This window comes from Orbicella faveolata, unplaced genomic scaffold, assembly GCF_042242905.1.
Source record: "Orbicella faveolata isolate gen_17 unplaced genomic scaffold, um_ofav_v1 contig_12, whole genome shotgun sequence".
Taxonomy (NCBI): Eukaryota; Metazoa; Cnidaria; class Anthozoa; order Scleractinia; family Merulinidae; genus Orbicella; species Orbicella faveolata.
This window is the reverse complement of record NW_028301539.1, coordinates 8,581,784-8,600,560: the sequence shown is the minus strand read 5'-3', so window position 1 is coordinate 8,600,560 and position 18,777 is coordinate 8,581,784. Positions and strand designations below refer to the sequence as shown.

At 38.7% G+C, this 18,777-nt stretch overlaps 2 protein-coding genes and 1 pseudogene across 2 annotated transcripts; all 3 read left to right on the top strand.

Annotated features, from left to right (window-relative positions):
* Positions 1 to 3,391: 3,391 nt before the first annotated feature.
* LOC110057992 (melatonin receptor type 1B-B-like) lies at positions 3,392 to 4,850 on the top strand. Its single transcript, XM_089283686.1, has one exon. It carries the CDS (start codon positions 3,539 to 3,541, stop codon positions 4,586 to 4,588), a length of 1,050 nt encoding a protein of 349 aa, XP_089139812.1. The 5' UTR covers positions 3,392 to 3,538; the 3' UTR covers positions 4,589 to 4,850.
* A 4,584-nt stretch (positions 4,851 to 9,434) lies between these two features.
* LOC110058079 (melatonin-related receptor-like) lies at positions 9,435 to 14,050 on the top strand (annotated as a pseudogene).
* Positions 14,051 to 14,749: 699 nt separating this feature from the next.
* On the top strand, positions 14,750 to 17,637 carry LOC110058003 (melatonin receptor type 1B-B-like). Its single transcript, XM_020764596.2, has one exon. It carries the CDS (start codon positions 14,782 to 14,784, stop codon positions 15,856 to 15,858), a length of 1,077 nt encoding a protein of 358 aa, XP_020620255.1. The 5' UTR covers positions 14,750 to 14,781; the 3' UTR covers positions 15,859 to 17,637.
* Positions 17,638 to 18,777: the final 1,140 nt, after the last annotated feature.

Below are 18,777 nucleotides of genomic sequence, written 5' to 3'. Positions count from 1 at the left end.
AGCATTGTTTAGGCTCATTTCTATTGCAAGATATGCTTTTAAGTCTCCACGAATTTGCTTTTGAGGGACAAAATATGAAATTTACCGTGAACATGTTGCTTACTTGCATTCTATATTGAGACGCCGGGCCCGGCTATGATTAGAACTGTTTGCAAGTACAGTTGGTAGATCCTTATCACGGATATCATATTTGTTCTCGTACTATTTCCTTCGGAGACGCCGAAGCTTTACTTCGAGAAAGTTGTACTTCGAGTTGCGCTAGTGGCAACTACAGACGTACAGAGCATTCTAGAAATACCGGCTACTGATGAGATCCACATGGAGGATCGAAACCATGGTCTTGCCTGAACTATGTCGAGCAATGGCACATACAACACGCAAAACAGTCAACAGGACTTGCGCGTAAACAGCTTCATTTGAATCATGTGGTGCCAGAAAGACCAAAGGAAAATAGATTTACAAATGAAAGTTTGACGTAAAGAAGTAAAGTTTACTCCACAAAATCTGCAGGTGCTGTTTTTTTGAATATCTATTTTTGGCTTTCTTTCTCTTTTACAAACCTTTGTGGGAGTTGCTGACATTACACGGCTTGAAGATTTTCTCACAATGCTCGCCACTATGAATATTTTTTCATGCCTTCCCGCGTAAAGTTAGTCATGCAGAAAAACGTGCGCCCTATTCTGATTGGTCATTGAACTGACAGCTCTGTTAATCCGATTACCGTAAAACAGTAGGCGGAGATGCAAAAGAAGCGGCTTTTGTAGCAGGCGTTACCTTCCCCGTATTCTCTTCCTCCTCCCCTACCCCCTCCCCTTTATACGCCTGCTACGCAGGCTAGTTTTTCTGTTGTGCGATCTCTGTTTGTTTTTTGTTTGCTTGTTTGTTTGTTTGTTTGTTTTGTTTTGTTTTTGTTTTTGTTTTTTTCTTCGGTGTGAATTCCTAGAAGGGTCATCATGATTCAAATTGTAAAAAGATTTTGAGCCATAGCTTGACCTGCCCTTGTCAGTTACTGGTAATGTTAATTCCATGACTTTGTATAGAATTGCAGTCGTATTTGATATAAACCGAACCTTCAGAAGCAGTGCGTAAGAAATCCTTAATTTACTTGAAATTTGTACCAACATTTCACGAGGAAATCACGACCAAATGTTCACGAACACTTGTGCTAGATACGGACAAAGTTTTTACTTCGCTCTCGTTGTGGAAACTTGAAACAGAGCAGATAGGTAGTTAGTATAGTGTGATCGTCTGGGTGAAGATACTAAGTCTTTTAAAAAGAAGAGTTGTTAGTGACCAACAACAATTCTTTCCATAACCAACCTCACCCAGAGTTATCTGGCGGTTGCGGGAAATCATAAATTCCGTTCGCGGTTTTCGTTTTTTTTTTTTTTTTTTTTTTTTTTTTTTTGTGGCGGTGATTGAAATCTGTGTTTGTGAACAGCCTATTAACCGTCAAAAAGGTTTGTTCGCTGGTTACTAAATGGAGTTAGAAACAATTTGTTTAGAAACCGTGATCTTTCTGGGAGAAACACGATTATTGAGCCAACATATCGTAAAGAACTTGTTACGTGCTGTTAAAAGATGGGTTATGATGATAATCGTCCTACTAGTAGGGCGGTTTTGGTTTTCAGGAGAAAACAAAAGCGGTCTGCGATTTCGAAGGAACAAAATATGGCAGTTTTCGAAATCTACGACCCCCTAAAAGAGACTCACTTTACGAATGAATGTTAATCCTGGGTTGAAACGATTAACGAGGAGTGGATAGGTTTTGAAATTATTTCAGGTCAGTAGCGGAGACGCCTGGATTGTTTGGCTTAATCTCTACAGCTGTAGAGTTGCCCAAATTCACACACTGAGGCTTTTAAGATGGCTGTCCGGTCAATACGTCCATTTACAGACATTAGCATCTTAAGTGCTTAAAGCCTAGTGAACAATGCTCAAATCGTGAAATCAAATGTTCACTCCGCTTAAGTACATAAATATTTGATTTTTACTCCTGGCCATCAGTTCGGGTTTCCGTGTCCTTGGAATGAAGGACTTTTTGATTCCTCTCTTTTCGATTTTTCATGGATTTTCAACAGCGAGGACATCCAGGTATGTGTGGCTATAACTGTAATCTTATAAATTTCTGGGTCCCATGGCTCTATATTCATATCCGAAGTTTTGAAGTACGGCACATTATTTGAGTGGTCGTATTTTCTTTTATTTTGCTCTGTTGCTTTAGCTTTGGTTTTTGTTCCTCATGGTCTCAATTTCAACCATTAAAAATAATAATAATAATAAATAAAAAAGATTACAGATTGAAAAATTTTTTTCTGGCTTGCATTACATGTAAATCACTGTTGAAAAGCGTGCATTTGCGTGGTCACTTTTTGGGGTGTCAGACTTAGAAATACGTTACGCCGTGTAGCTGCTGTGTTATGAACAGTATCACATGAAAGTAGTACTGAATAACTTTGATTTGAATGGTCACACAGTAGGGTTCCATCCACATGGGTCAGAATGTTAAATCTAGTTTATACAGTGCTTGATAAACATTACCACTCGAATGTCTCCCACACGGTTTTAAGCACAAACTAATAATAAACACACACACACACACACACACACACACACACACATACACACTAGAAACTCATTTTTTACGTCTTCATTTAAGAATACGTTAATTAATACTCGGGAAGTGAAAAGCTTATGGTAAATGCAATGCGCAAAACTCGCTTTTAAGAAATTTCATATTCTTTTATTATTATTATTATTATTATTATTATTATTGTTTTCTAGCTTGCATGATGTATTCCAGTTTGATCGCAGTTTTATAAAGGAATAGAGTATATTTTAAATCTTATGAAACTTGTCAAACGCGTTTCAAATAATGAAGCTGAGAAAAAATTATATCTGACAAATGCTTTCCATTTCGGTTTTGTTATTCTAATTTCGCAATTTTTCAACTAAACGCATTGCATCCAAGACAAAGAAAGCCTACAACAAGTTATTGCTTTGGTCCAATATTAACGAAGTCTTAATAAGAGAACACGGCCATCTTCAGTGTGGCTTTCCACAATTCAGGTCAGAAAATCTTAAGGAAGGATACCTTGTAAAACAATTAAATCAAGTTAATAAGAATAGACAAGAAGAGATATTTTCTGAGGGTAACACTTGGTAAATTACACCAAGGAAACTGTCAAGCTCATGGCCCTCCACGAGTATATATATAATGAAGCATTTAATTTTGTATTTAATGACAGCTACGTTTTCTTGTCTTAAGATTTGGACATAACACTTAATTTATAGTTAAACTGTTGAACAAAAATGAAATCTCTTAAACATCGATGCCAGAAAATTAAGCAAAGACATAGATCGTGATATTTTTTCTAATTACTAATTCAAAAGTTTTTCTTTTTCATTTCCAGCCAATCCTAGCTATATTGTTATGCAAATGCATTCCCCGGCTCAAATCCCTTGTTTCAAGTTTCCGTCATATCTTTGACATATCATCATCGTCCTGACATTTGCTTTAACGGTTATAAAAGAAGTGATGGAGGACGAGCTTAGTTCAAGGAGTCTGTTTGTGACAGTCTTAGAAGCGAGCTTCATGATTGTGTTAGATATTATTTCTCTACTGGGCAACGTGTTAGTCTGCGTCTCTGTTTACAGAAACACCAGCCTCCGTACGACGACTAACGTCTTCATTGTCGCATTGGCAATCAGTGATTTGCTGTCCGCCATCTCTGTGATGCCCCTGGTCGTCGGAATTCTTATCTCAGGCAGATGGCCTTTTGGCGAAGCCCTTTGCCAAATGCACGCTTTTTTCAGCGTGTTTGTCGTCTACATTTCGCCAGTTACCATGGGTTTTACAGCCGCTAACAGATATGTGAGAATGTGCAAGTCAGAGAAACAGTATAAAAGATTCTTCTCGAAATGGAAAACACGCATAACGCTTGCGTGTGCGTGGGCTTTTGTAACCGGCTACATTTGGATTACGCGTCTTGCAGGTGTACAGGATTATTACTTCAACCCTGGATATGCAATGTGTTTACACAAGCATTTAAACAACTCTGCGAGGATTATCCATCACTTTGTCGTGATTGGGCTCTTCTTTGTCCTTCCACTTGCTATAACGATATTCAGCTACAGGAAAGTGTTGAGAAAAATTCAGGAGCACAACGCAGTATCGGCGCGTGCCCTTCAACGCCAAGGCGGATATACGACGGTGTCCAGGCACGAGATTCGTTTAAGCAGATCTTTGTTTGCTGTGGTTTTTGCCTTTATGTTGTGCTGGGTACCCTCGTCGATCATTACCATCCTAACGCGCTTCGTTTTCATTGGAACGATGCCACGAAATGTTCAACTGCTATGCACTTTCTTCCTGAATTTGTCCAATGCTATTAATCCTTTCATCTACGCAGGAATGAATTCCTTGTTCAGAAAAGAATTTCGGCGAATCATCTGTTGCAATCCCGGGGAGAAAATTGAGGTCACTCAACAAGCGTCCACTGCGGATACAACACTAAGATCAAATACGCCTTCACCAAAATCAGAAAATCTAATTATAACCCAGCAGGCCATTGAGCTCAAGAGATTTTGAGTGTCGTCGAATGAAGACGACGAAAACTGACGAAAAATTGAAGAAACTTCCAAAGCAGACTATAACAGTGTGGATGCTGAGTAATTCCAATACAGCTAAGAAGACAACCAATCTTCGCGTTTGCGACAAGATTCATTTTCAGGAGTAGAGAGAAGATTAACTTCTGTGTAATGGAGGAATTTTTAACTCACTTTGTAAAGTTCGATCGATAAATTATAACTGCATCAGTAATTTGAGGACAAGATTGGTTTGTTAGCATAAACTAAACTAAGAAAGTCTTTGTCGTAAGAGCATTTCCAGCAGAGTTAATTAGAAGAGCAAGTGTACCGGTAGTATGAAATATTTATCATACCTAGAACTGACAATTACCATGACACACTATGGACATAGCACAAACTAATTTTCATTGTCATTGCTTTTTCGAAAAAGTTACAGCCAGGAAAAACAAACAACTCACGTTTTTTTTTTTTGTTTTTGTTTTTTTTCAGCTAGAGACAGTGTTTTAAATCAGTTTTTAGCAAGCCAGACGCTGAACAAAAATCCCAGCCAGTAAATGACCTTACGCTAATATTTCCCAGCCAGCGTTATAGCAGCCTGTCGAGCGGGTTTTCTGTCGAGCGGTTCCGTCAGGTACTCCTGTCAATGGCTCTACATTGTATCTCATCGAGCTAAGTACCTAAATCTCCTTTTTGTTTATGTTTTCATGTAAGCGCCATGCAGTTGTAGTGTTATGTTTATTATGCTAAATTTCCTTTACTTTACATGTAACACTAACCCGCTTCGCTTGAAACAACCGTATTCTTTATTCAGTCGTTCGCATTCTTCCATCAGCCCATCAGCGACAAGGTCAAACTGTTTTTTTGTCTCAATTTGTCGTGAGTTGACAGAATTCCGTCGGAAGAAACCGGTGTTTATACAATGCTTTTGACCTAAAATGCCTGTCACTAAACATCTCAGGTATATTAAGGAGTGGGTCAGTTGTTATTTAGACTAAATAACAACTGACCCACTCAAGTAAAACTTCCAGGGGTGGTCTATCTGGAGAACCATGCGTACAAAAGGCTGCTAACTTAGCTATGGTAAACGACTGCCCAAAGCAAGTTTAGTTGATAGTGTTGTTGCCATGGCAACCTATCACGTGACCAAATAACGGCCCATTTCCGGTTTAGATTTTAAGGCCTCTTCAGACAGGGAAGAACGGTACTTATTCAACATTTTATTGCGTAGTCTGACTACTTACCCAAGAACCGTACCCAGTGTAATTGGAATGCATGTCCAAGTCAAGTGAACTGTCAATAATGTAACTTTATGCACACTAAATAAAAAGGCTTTCAGCAAGGTTTGACAACCGTTCCAATTACATTGGGTACGGTTCTTAGATAGGTAGTAAAACTACAGAACAAAACGTTGATAAAGGAACGTTTTTCCCTGTCTGCAGAAACTTTCAAAATTAAACCGGAAGTGAACTGTTATTTGGTGACGTGACACATTTCAAGTAAAACAACAGCGTTAAGTTATCTGTTAAGTGGGAATGTAACCTGTAGCCACGTTTGGTCCACATTGTATGATCCGTTTCCAAGATTGACTACCCCTTCACTCTTTGACTACGGAATAGACGACCCAGCCCTTAATATGCCCGAGATTACGTACCGACTTTCATAAATCGATCAAACGCCGAACTGTTTTTAGATGGTCACACAAATAAAAACATGTCATATTTCTGCAAGAATCATACTGCTTACTCCAAAGTTAAAATCTTGCAGCAATCTGGGAAAACGAATGGGGGTGGCAAAGCTCTCATTAGCCACCGCACAAACCATAGTAAAGGTGTCATTACACTAATTAATCCCTCTCTGAATATCAAAGTTGAAAAACTCATCCCAGACAAATAAGGAAGGTTCATTATTTCAAAATTATCACTCGAAGAAAACGGGTAAAATAACTCCTAACAAGCTCTTGGTTTACTCTAATTCTCTAATTCTATGTGATGTTGTTGTATATGGTTAACTGATATTTAGTTTCATATTTAGTATTTACATGTAGCTTTAGCCACGATGCAATGAATTTTAATAAACAACAACAACAAAACCAAAATAAGGAAATGTCAAATGAATGCAAAAAAAAAAAAAAAAAATTCAAGCCTGAAATCTAATTGAAGCATTTGCATTGCGCCCGTGTTGTGGTGTGCATTGTATCTCGCTAAAATTGTACTTGCTTAACCTAGTGTAAGAAGTGTAAGTATTGTATAGTATGTAGAGTAAGCGACTTAAAAAAAAAGACATTTGTTACGTAGTGTAAGCATAAGTTAAGTAATTGAAAAATAATAATGCAAGTAGAGTAAGCATTATATTGTATGTACAGTAGGCTAATTAAAAAAAAAAGTCCTGGATGTGAATGCTGAGTAACGCCACTAAGAAGACGGCCAATCTACACGTTGGCGACAAAATTCATTTTCAGCAGTACAGAACTCCAGTTTTATTAAGGAAGTCTTAACTTACATTTCAAAATCCCAGTTGGAATTGTTCCCAGGTACGGTAGACCATAATTCAACTGCTAGGTCATGCTTGTAAATAGCCAACTGGTCCGCCCTCTCCCCCCTCCCGCGATTTGGGATTCTCAAACCTGTTATGCAGTTGATGTGTCCGTTTCATTGAGTTGACGTGGCGTGCCTGTGAACTAGCTTAGTGTAGATGAGCCCATAAATAATATAAGCAACATTTGAACATTTTGAACTTGCTCGTGTTTTAACCCTCGGACGTACAAGCAAACCCATACACCCACGGTGGTTCAAAGGGGAGGGAGACATATGAAGCCCCTACCCTGGATTTTTCTTCTGTTAAGGCACAGCGAAATAGATTCACATTAATTAAATAGTCCTGAGCATGACTTGTGCTACAAGATGATACCATTTTTGCTTGTTATGACGTCATTTGACCCACCATCTTGGATCCGCCATCTTGCATTTCACAATTTTTTTAAGTTAAGAAATAACAGATGCTAATGAAAAATCAAGCTAGAATGCTTAAGAAATGTACAAATTCGTGATTTCTGCATTTTGACGGAGAAAACTAAAGAAAATACTGAGTTAAGTCAAGATATTCAACTCTTGGCCAAACCTACTTGAAATTTGCGGTTGCCATGGCAACGTAAAAAATGATAGGCACACTATTGACGTATCAATATTTTTGCAAAGGGTGAATGAACAGCTACTGAAAGTTCAGCCCCTTAGAGTAAATCGTCTTTTTTAAAAAATTGAAAAAAAGAAAAAAAAAACCGTATTGGGGTGAAGCATCCAGTTTTCCCTGTGTTCACGAGTTATCTCACTCTTACTCCCAAGGACAATTTTTCGTTTCTTTCCAAGCCTCTTCCGAGTTTTATCCAAGATGGTGTTCGCTCGATCAAAATGCGCTCGCTCGCCAAAATACGCCTGCATTGCACGCTGGCGGAACTGTGTAGCAATTCTATAATCCTATGTTTCTTTCATCACCGCACCAAACGTAAACAAGGAAAGTTCAGTTAATTCTTGGCAGGAGTAAAAACGAGTAAACAGGTATTAAACAACTCCTTGATCCAGAATAATATAATGTAACTACTATAACGTGTAATATAACTAAAAGTCTAATGTGTTTTACTATAACTTATTTTAAATAACGGAAAGTACCATTTCTTTAAAGGAAAAACGTTCAGAACGTTTTCAGAAACATTTTGAAGGCAAGTAGCTGAGCAACGCGTCCTACATATAATTAATTTCTAAAAAAGTAAACTCTTTTAATCTAACCACCCCGTTAATACGGCCAACGACCACATTCTGTGTAATCCGTTACTTATAAATTGTAATTGCTTTAGTAACTTCAAAACAAATTGGAGAATTTCTTGTGGAGACATTTTTTTTGTGTGTGTAATTAGCAGTGCAAGACAGGTAATGAGATATTTCTATCGAACTTATAGCTGACGTAGCCCATGTCACAGGCTTTTATCGTCACTGGGTAAACATTAAAAGTATCTGAAATAAATAGAGAAAATTAGAAGAATAAGAATAAAAATATCTCTGAAGGGAGGGAAAAATCTTCAAATCATAACGAGCGAGATAAATGAAAGAAAGAAATAACGAAAGAAATAAATACATATGACGAAATAAATAAATAAATAAATAAATAAATAAATGCTCATAAGGTAAAAGATGTTTGATCACAACCTGTCGTTGCTGACTTTAACGCAGAACAAAGCGGTTTGTCAATTCACCAAAATACAGGATATAACAGAAGAGGCTCGGAGAACACTAACCAGTCTACAAAGTCGTCATGAAATTCAAAAGATGAACATGTTGGTGGTAATAACAACAATATATAACGAGAATACAAGAAAACCGATAACTGTTATGGCAGGTGACTCGATCATCCAAAATATTCGTAGTTCGAGCATTTCTAAAAGCAGCAAGGCGGTCGTCAGTTCTTTCCGGTTACAAGCACTGAAAATAGGGAAGACTGTGAAACCTACTCTTCTCAACTCCCTCAGCTGGGATAACTTATCAGTTAGAAGGGCTACCAAAAGGCAAATTCAATGTACAAATGCATTAATAAACTCGCCTCAGTTTGTCTTTGTAACATGTTTATTCCCAAAACGTTGTCCTTTGGTCTTAGCGACGCCACACACAAAAAAATGTGTCTACCAGAACCAAGAACTGACCACCTGAAGCGTAATTTCAGTTACAGCCGAGCTTCTCTATGGAATGATCTTCCCAAGGAACTTCGTTCTACAAAATCTTTAGACCTCTTCGAGAGAAACATTAATAAAAGGTTCTCTACCATCGGACTTCCACACGGCCAATTTGTAAACCAGTAAATAGATGGTGCAAAATGCTGCCGAAGGGAAGGAGAATGTAAGGAGAGTCAATGCAGAGCAGGGTTGTTCCCATACAGGACTCCTGATCGTTAGTAATAGTAACAAACTGCTTTATTTAACCTCTCGGATTACAGCACTCAGCAGCACTAAAGTTCTTTACATTTCTCATAGCTCTCTTAGGGACAAAACTCATGCTCTCATACAAGAGCACCCGAATTTTTGTTAGAAACTTCTCTATAGAGTTAAATTGCATTGTTGCAGCTTAATCCAACAATTTTGTATGGTTACGATGTACAGCGAAAAAAAAAATTAGAATGTATTTTACCTTAAAATAAGTGATATCAAGCCTACTTTTATCAAGGTTTGATTTTAACAGTCGATAAGTGGCTTTTTTTGTTAGACCTATATGGAGCTGTTACCAGCAAGGCAGCTAAACATCATGCAGTCTGCAATAGTAGTTAACGGTAAACGCCACATTTGTGTTGATTCTAGATAATTTTCCTGACTCATTTTATAACAAGAACCAATTAAATTATAACATCGTCACGCGGTAGTATGGTCTTATTTTGTTGCCAGCAATGATCGTACTTTTTTCGGTTTTCGATTTTCCACGAGACCACCTCGAATTGATATCGACTTCAAAACCCATTTAAACGGGAAGACATTATTGAAGGTAAAGAGAGTTACCTAATTGAAGACTTGAAACAACCAAACACATGAAAAACTCTATAAATTTTACAAGACGCCGTGGAATCTGTAGACTTTGGTAAGTGTCCTCGTCCTATTGCCCTTCTCAACGAATGAAAGCCTTTTAGATGTCAAAAAGTCAGTTACAAAAAGACGTAAGTTTACGTCTTTGAACTAAGCAAGGAATCTAGATCTGTTTCAAAACGAAAGAACCACTTTGTGGCCTTGAAGTCTAATCTAATAACGAAATGACGAGTGACGTCAATAGCTAGTGCTAGACACGGAAAAAAAAAATTAATTCGCTCTCGTTGTGGGAACTTGAAACAGAGTAGAGAGTTATTCCGTCTAATGTAATCGTCTGGTTGAAGGTACTTTGAGAAAAAACCGACCGGAGCTGGGAAGTCATCCTCAGATTCAACTCATCTTCCTGACTCTTGTGATTATTTCAGATCAGTAGCGGAGGCGCTTGGATTATTTGGCTTTACGCTCTTCTGCTGTGGGAAATTAACAGCTGTAGAGCTGTCGAAATTCACACACTGTGGCTTTTAAGATCACGCTTATGACGTCTTTCTTTTGAGTTGTGATCGGTCAATACGTCCGTTTACAGTCATGATCATCTCAAGTGCTTAAAACTTAGTAGACAATGCTCAAACCGAAATTGAATATTCACTCGGCTAAATGTATATAAATGTTTGATTTTCTTTTATGGCCATCAATTCGGGTCTCTTGCCCTTGGAATAAGAACATCTTGGAAGCGAAGTTCTTCTCTTTTAAGGTTTTTCGTGGATTTTCAATAGAACGCCAAGGTATGTGTGGGTATAACTGTAAGACAAAATTTGAAGTTTAACTGCAGAACGAGCATCCATGCAAAATCAACAATTATCAATGTGCGTTCGTGGGCTTCTCGTTCGGTTAAAAAAGAAAGAACACCTACGCCTTAAAAATAATGACACAGTCTTTTGAAGTCTTATTCCGTTTCATTTACAATTCAAATCACTTGTCCTTGTCATGAATTTGTTGACAGGCTCCGTACGACGACAAACGTTCACATTTTCGCATTGGCAATCAGTGATTTGCTGTCCGCCATCTTTGAGATGCCCCTGGCCGTTGGAGTACTCATCTCGGGCAGATGGCCTTTTGGCGAAGCCCTTTGCCAAGTGCACGCTTTTTTCAGCCTGTTTGTTGCGTACATTTCGCCAGTAACCATGGGTTTTACAGCAGCAAACAAATATGTGAGAATGTGCAAGTCAGATCAACAGTATAAAAAGTTCTTCTCGAAATGGAAATCACGCATAACGCTCCCGTGTGCATGGGCTTTTGTAACCGGCTACATTTGGATCACGCGTCTTGCAGGTGTACAGGATTACTACTTCGACCCTGGATATGCAACGTGTTTAAACGAGCATTTAAACAACTCTGCGAGGATTATCCATTACTTTGTCGTGATTGGACTCTTCTTTGTCCTTCCACTTGCTATAACGATATTCAGCTACAGGAAAGTCTTGAAGAAGATTCAGGAACACAATACGGTATCGGTGCGTGCTCTTCAACGCCAAGACGGAGATACGACGGTGTCGAGGCACGAGATTCGTTTAAGCAGATCTTTTTTTGCTGTGGTTTTTGCCTTCATGTTGTGCTGGATACCCTCGTGGATCATCACCATCCTAACGCGCTTCAACGTCATTGGAACGATGCGACGAAATTTTCAACTGCTATGCACTTTCTTCGCGAACTTATCCAACACCGTGAGTCCTTTCATCTACGCAGGAATGAATCCCTTGTTCAGAAGAGAATTTTGGCGAATCATCTGTTGGAAACCCGGAAAGAAGGGGACACTCGTCAAGGATCCACTGCAGACACAACACAAAGATCAAATACGCTCTCGCCAAGATCAGAAAATGTACTTACCAACCAGCAGGCCTTTATGTCGAAAACGGACAAAAACAAATTGAATAAACGTCTGAAAACAGGCTAATTAACAATGTGGATGCTGAGTAATTTCCGGCATTAGCAGAAGTTCTGTTGGGCTGTGTTCACTTTTGGTGCCCGAGCACTGGTCCCCACACCTGTACAGAATATTGTTACATTCAGACACTGGGTACTTTAAGTACTCAAGTAGCATTTGGTGCCCGAGTGTTAGTTTAAGTCCTTTGCACGGCTTTGTGCCCGAATTCTGGTGTAAGTGCTTGGAAATTAAGCGCGTTCAGATTAGTACCCGCGAGAATCGTACTCCGGCACTGTGCTTAGCCACCAAGTGTGAACATAACCTTAGGGTCAATTCATTTTCTTAACTCTGAAAATGACCCCCGCTCAGGTTGTCGAAACTCAGTCACCAACAAAAGTTCTTTTCAGAACTACCTTCACCTAGACGATCACACTACAATTTCAGATCAGCAGCGGGGACGGTTTGAGCTCTTCAGCTGTGGGAAATTAACAGCTGTAGAGCTGTCAAAATTCACGCACTGAGGCTTTTAAGATCGCACTTGAAACGTCAATCATTGAGTTATGATCGATGAATACGTCCATTTTCAGACATTAGCATCTTAGGTGCTTAAAACTTATTAGATGATGCTCAAACCAAAATCAAATGCTCACTCAGATAAAGGCACGTAAATCTTTGGTTTTCATACTTGGTCATCCGTTCGGGTATCCGTGTCCTTGGAATAACGACATCTTGCTAGCGAAGTTCTTCTCTTTTACGATTTTTTCATGGATTTTCAATAGGACATCTAGGTATGTGTGACTGTAACTTTAGGGCATTAAACTTGTAAATTTTGGGGGGCCCATGGCTCCATTTTCAAATTCGAAGTTTTGAAGTAAGATACCGTATTTGAATGGTCGCATTTTTTTTTATTGTTTGTTTTCTTTTATTTTGGTCTCTCAGTTTTCGTTTGGTTTTTGTTCTTCATATTCATGTTCATGTTAATGTTATCGGAAAGAAAACAGAACTAATTGGAATGACTGTTTGTGACTTACATTACCTGTAAATTACTCTTGAAAACCTTTCATTTGAATGGCCGCTACCTATAGTGTCAGACTTAGAACTACCTTGTCCTTTGGCACAAATAGTATCACATGAAACACTACTCAGTAGCTTTGATTTGAATGGTTCCATTAGGAATCAATCCAGAGTCAGAATGATAGATCTAGGATATAGAGCTTGATAAACATTACCACACGAAGCTCTCCTTTACGATTTCAAGCACAAACTAAACTTTTAAAAAAGAGAGAAAGGTAAACTTTGTGTTGGAGATTTTAGCCTCTTCTATCGGCGTTCAGTTAGTTGGGGCGCGAAAAACGTCGAGCGAAAAAATAGACTCGAGGGTTACAAAACTCGTCAAAATTGACCAATCAGAGGGTATACCAGATCCAGAAGGACGTTTTGTTAAGTCTGCCCACAAGTGTTTTTTTCACTTTCTCTCGCAGCGCTTCTCCACCATTTTTGCGCTCGCCGTTTTTCGTTCTGAACCCCAACTAACTGAACGCCTGGAAGAGGCTATCGAGATTTATGCTTGATGACTCAGGTTATCCACTTTTACAAACACTGGAACCACATTTATCTATGTATTTACTTAAGCATAGATTAAATAAAACAGGAAGAGTGAAAAGCGTATAGTAAATGTATTGTGCAAAACTCACTTTAAGGAAATTTTTTTATTTTACATTTTTTTTTTTTCTGGTTTACATAACGCAATACAGTTTTATCTTAGCTCTGTAAAGGAATATAGTGCATATTAAATCCCATTGAAAATTATGAAGGTCCTTTCAAATAATCAAGCTGACACAAATTATGCGTGATAAATGCTTTCCATTTCGGTTTTGTCATACTAATCTTCTCGCAATTTTTCAACTAAAAGAATTGCATCGTTATTTGTAGGAGAACGACTGAGAAAGCCTAAAACAATTGATGGCTTTGGTCCAATATTAACAAGCCGCTCTAAAAAAATAACAAAAATTAAAAAGAAAAAGATCTCATGGTTATCTTCAGTGTGGTTTTCACAATTCATATCACAAAATCCTAAGGATACAAGAACTTAACCAAGTTAATAAGGAAAGATAAGATAAGATATCGACTTTATTTTCTGACAGTAACTCTTTGCGAGTTAACTGATAAACTCATACCCATCCACGAGTATTACAAATTTGTGACAATGACAATTAATTTGAGGGAAATCGCAAATGAAACGGAATAAGACTACAAAATATACTCTGCAATCATTTCTAGGGCGTAGATATTTTTTTTTTTTGCAATAAACCGAGTGAGAAGCCCACGAAGGCACATTCTTAATTATTGTTTTTGCATGTGTGTTCTGCAGTTTAACTTCAATTTTAAGTTTAACTTCAAATTTCAAGTTTCGACCCATCTCCTTGAAGAAATTAGTTTTATGTCCAAAGCTCAAGGCAACAAAACGTACCTGCAATTAAATACAAAATTATAGCGACCATTATGTAAACATTGATGTTAGAATCTCCAAAGACATGGATCGCGACATTTTTTTCAATTACTGTTTTTAACGCCTTTATTCATTTCCAGCCAATCTTCCCTATATTGTAATGGAAATGTATTCCCAACCTTAAGTTGCTTCTTTCAAGTTTCTGATATCATTAAAGCAACTAACAAGAAGTGAGAAGATCATTTTTATCCTCTTGACATTTCAGAGCTGATGGACGGCGAGCTTAGTTCAAGGAGCCTGTTTGTGACAGTCTTAGAAGCGAGCTTCATAATTTTGCTAAATATTGTTTCTCTACTGGGCAACACGCTAGTCTGTATCTCTGTCTACAGAAACACCAGGCTCCGTACGACGACAAATGTTTACATTGTCGCATTGGCAATCAGTGATTTGCTGTCCGCCATCTTTGTGATGCCCCTGGCCGCCGGAGTACTCATCTCAGGCAGATGGCCATTTGGCCAAACCCTTTGCCAAATGCACGCTTTCTTCAGCCTGTTTGTTGTGTACATTTCGCCTGTAACCATGGGTTTTACAGCTGCAAACAGGTATGTGAGAATGTGCAAGTCAGAGCAACAGTATAAAAGGTTCTTCTCGAAATGGAAATCACTCATAGCGCTTGCTTCTGCGTGGGCTTTTGTAACCGGTTACATTTGGATTACGCGTCTCGCAGGCTTACAGGGTTTTTACTTCAACCCTGGATATGCAGCATGTTTAAACGAGCATTTAAACAACTCTGCGAGGATTATCCATTACTTTGTCGTGATTGGACTCTTCGTTGTCCTTCCACTTGCTATAACGATATTCAGCTACAGGAAAGTGTTGAAAAAGATTCAGGAACACAACGCGGCATCGGTGCGTGCTCTTCAACGCCAAGACGGAGAAACGTCATTCTCCAGGCACGAGATTCGTTTAAGCAGATCTTTGTTTGCTGTGGTTTTTGCCTTCATGTTGTGCTGGATACCCTCGTGGATCATCACCATCCTAACGCGCTTCAGCGTCATTGGAACGATGCCACGAAATGTTCAACTGCTATGCACTTTCTTCGTGAATTTGTCCAATACCATTAATCCTTTCATCTACGCAGGAATGAATCCCTTGTTCAGAAAAGAATTTCGGAGAATCATCTGTTGCAATTCCGGGAAGAAAATCGAGGACACTCAACAAGCATCCACTGCGGATACAACACAAAGATCAAATACGCTCTCGCCAAGATCAGAAAATGTAACTATCAGTCAGCAGGAGATGCAGATGAGGAATCACGGCGGACGGACGTGGTCTCCCGCTCCCTGATTCCGTAGTTGAGAAGAGCCACGACTGGCCATTTAGTCTAGCTCAAACGCAATTAGTGATGACCTTTTAGCATCCATAAAATATTTGACGTTTGCTACTTGTACTCATTGTAATGCACTTGGAACGAGTTCAAGCTCCTCCGACGAGCCAACGCCGAAACAAAACAAGCAGAAGAGCGAGAAAATGGAAGGAAACCAAGAAACCGACTCGCTTATCTCCATGGAAATACTCCTTGATAAATTAATCGCCATAGAATCACGTATGGAAGACAATTTCTCCAATCTACACACACACAGATTGCTGAACTTACGTGCGAATTCAAACATGAAATAAGTAACGTCAAATCAACATGGAATGAATTAGACAACTGAATCTGTGAAGTACGAGTGGGCAAGCATCGGAGACTTACAGTAAGAGTACAAAGGTTAGCCCTCAACGATTCGCTCTCTCCAAAAATGATGGACGAGCAAGCTGCGGAAATTCTAAGGGTCAATCTGAAAAAGCTCCAAGCCGAGAACGAAAAGCTTACAACGGCCCTGAAAGAATTAAGACCAGGAGAATCTTGTCGCCCTTGAGAACTATACGAGAAGATAAAATTTGCCTTATATGAATATCCCCGAAATTCATGGTGAAAACTGCCAGGATATCATTTATGATGTTCTAGAAAATGACCTCGATCATCGCAAGATTTGTTGTGAGAAAAGACAGTTACGCTGTATTTTCGGTCAAAAACCGGCTCAAGTCCTTAGTCAGTTGCGGTGAAGCGTAAATCACCCAAGACTTAACTCGACCAATTCCGGAAAAAAGGAAAACCATTATGCAATCCCTGTTCGCCGGTAAACATGCTGCTCACGACGCAAAGCTAAGATACTCAACAGAAGTCTCTTTCAGTCGATAACAATCTATTTAACATCTCGAATATTCCAGTTGTGTTTCAAGTAGCTCCCACCTAATTTGCAGACTTTAATATTTATGACATCCAACAACGACAATGGTCAATGGCTCTTCATTGTATCTCATCAAGCTAAGTACCTAAATCTCCTTTTTGTTTATGTTCTCGTGTAAGCACCATGCGGTTGTAGTCTTTAGGTTTATTATGCTAAACTTCCTTTACTTTACATGTAACACTAACCCACTTCGCTTGAAGCGACCGTCTTATTTTTTCAGTCGCTCGCATTCTTCCATCAGCCCATCAGCGACAAGGTCAAACTGTTTTTCTGTCCCAATTTGTCGTGAGTTGACAGAATTCCGTCGGAAGAAACCTGTGTTTATACAATGCTTTTGACCTAAAATGCCTGTCACTAAATGTTACGTACCGACTTTCATAAATCGATCAAACGCCGAACCGTTTTTAGATGGTCACACAGATAATATCATCATGTCATATTTTTCCAAGAATCACACTGCTTACTCCAAAGTTAAAATCTTGCAGCAATCTGGAAAACGAATGGGGGTGGCAAAGCTTTCATTAGCCACGGTGCAAACCATAGTAAAGGTGTTATTACACTAATTAATCCCTCTGTGAATTTCAAAGTTGAAAAACTCACCCCAGACAAACAAGGAAGGTTCATTATTTCAAAATTGTCACTCGAAGAAAAGGTGAAATAATTCCTAACAAGTTCTTGGTTTACTCTAATTGTCTAATTCTATGTGATATTGATGTATATATTTAATCAATATTTTGTTTCATATTTAGTATTTACATGTAGCTTTAGCCATGATGCAATGAATTTTAATAAACAACAACAACAAAACCAAACTAAGGAAATGTCAAATGAATGCAAAAAAAATAAAAAATAAAAAATAAAACAAAATACAAGCTTAAAATCTAATTGAAGCATTTGCATTGCGCCTGTGTTGTGGTGTGCATTGTGTCTCGCTAAAATTGTACTTGCTGAACCTAGTGTGAGAAGTGTAAGTATTGTATAGTAGGTAGAGTAAGCGAATGAAAAGAAAAAAAAAAATTTACGTAGTGTAAGCATTAGTTAAGTAATTGAAAAATAATAATGCAAGTAGAGTAAGCATTATATTGTATGTACAGTAGGCTAATTAAAAAAAAAAAAGTTCTGGATGTGGATGCTGAGTAACGCCACTAAGAAGACGGCCAATCTACACGTTGGCGACAAAATTCATTTCCAGCAGTACAGAACTCCAGTGTTATTAAGGAAGTCTTAACTTACATTTCAAATCCCAGTTGGAGTTGTTCCCAGTTACGATAGACCATAATTCAACTGCTAGGTCATGCTTGTAAATAGCCAACTGGTCCGCCCTCTCCCCCCTCCCGCGATTTGGGATTTTCAAACCTGTTATGCAGTTGATGTGTTCGTTTCATTGAGTTGAAGTGGCGTGCCTGTGAACTAGCTTGATGAAGATGAGCGCACAAACAATATAAGCAGCAACATTTGAACATTTTGAACTTGCTCGTGTTTTAGCCCTCCGACGTACAAGCAAACCCATACACCCACCGTGGTACAAGGGGGAGGGGGACATATGGAACCCCTACCCTGGATTTTCGTTCTGTTAAGGCAGAGCGAAATAGATTCACGTTAATTAGATAGTCCTCAACATGACTTATGCTACAAGATGATACAATCTTTGCTTGCTATGACGTCATTTGACCCACCATCTTGGATCCGCCGTCTTGGATTTCACAATTTTCTTTAAAAGTTAAGAAATAACACTAGCTAATGCAAAATCAAGCCAGAATGCTAAAGAAATGTACAAATTCGTGATTTCTGCATTTTGACGAAGAAAACTAGAGAAAATACCTAGTTAAGTCAAAATAGTCGACTTTTGGACAAACCTACTTGAAATTTGCGGTCGCCATGGCAACGTCAAAAATGGTAGGCACACAATTGACATATCAGCATTTTTGCGAAGGATGAATGAACAGCTACTGAAAGTTTCAGCCCCTTAGAA

Bases quoted from the DNA above. Each gene is read 5' to 3' on its own strand.
- LOC110057992 (XM_089283686.1), top strand. From the start codon at position 3,539: ATGGAGGACGAGCTTAGTTCAAGGAGTCTGTTTGTGACAGTCTTAGAA.
- LOC110058003 (XM_020764596.2), top strand. From the start codon at position 14,782: ATGGACGGCGAGCTTAGTTCAAGGAGCCTGTTTGTGACAGTCTTAGAA.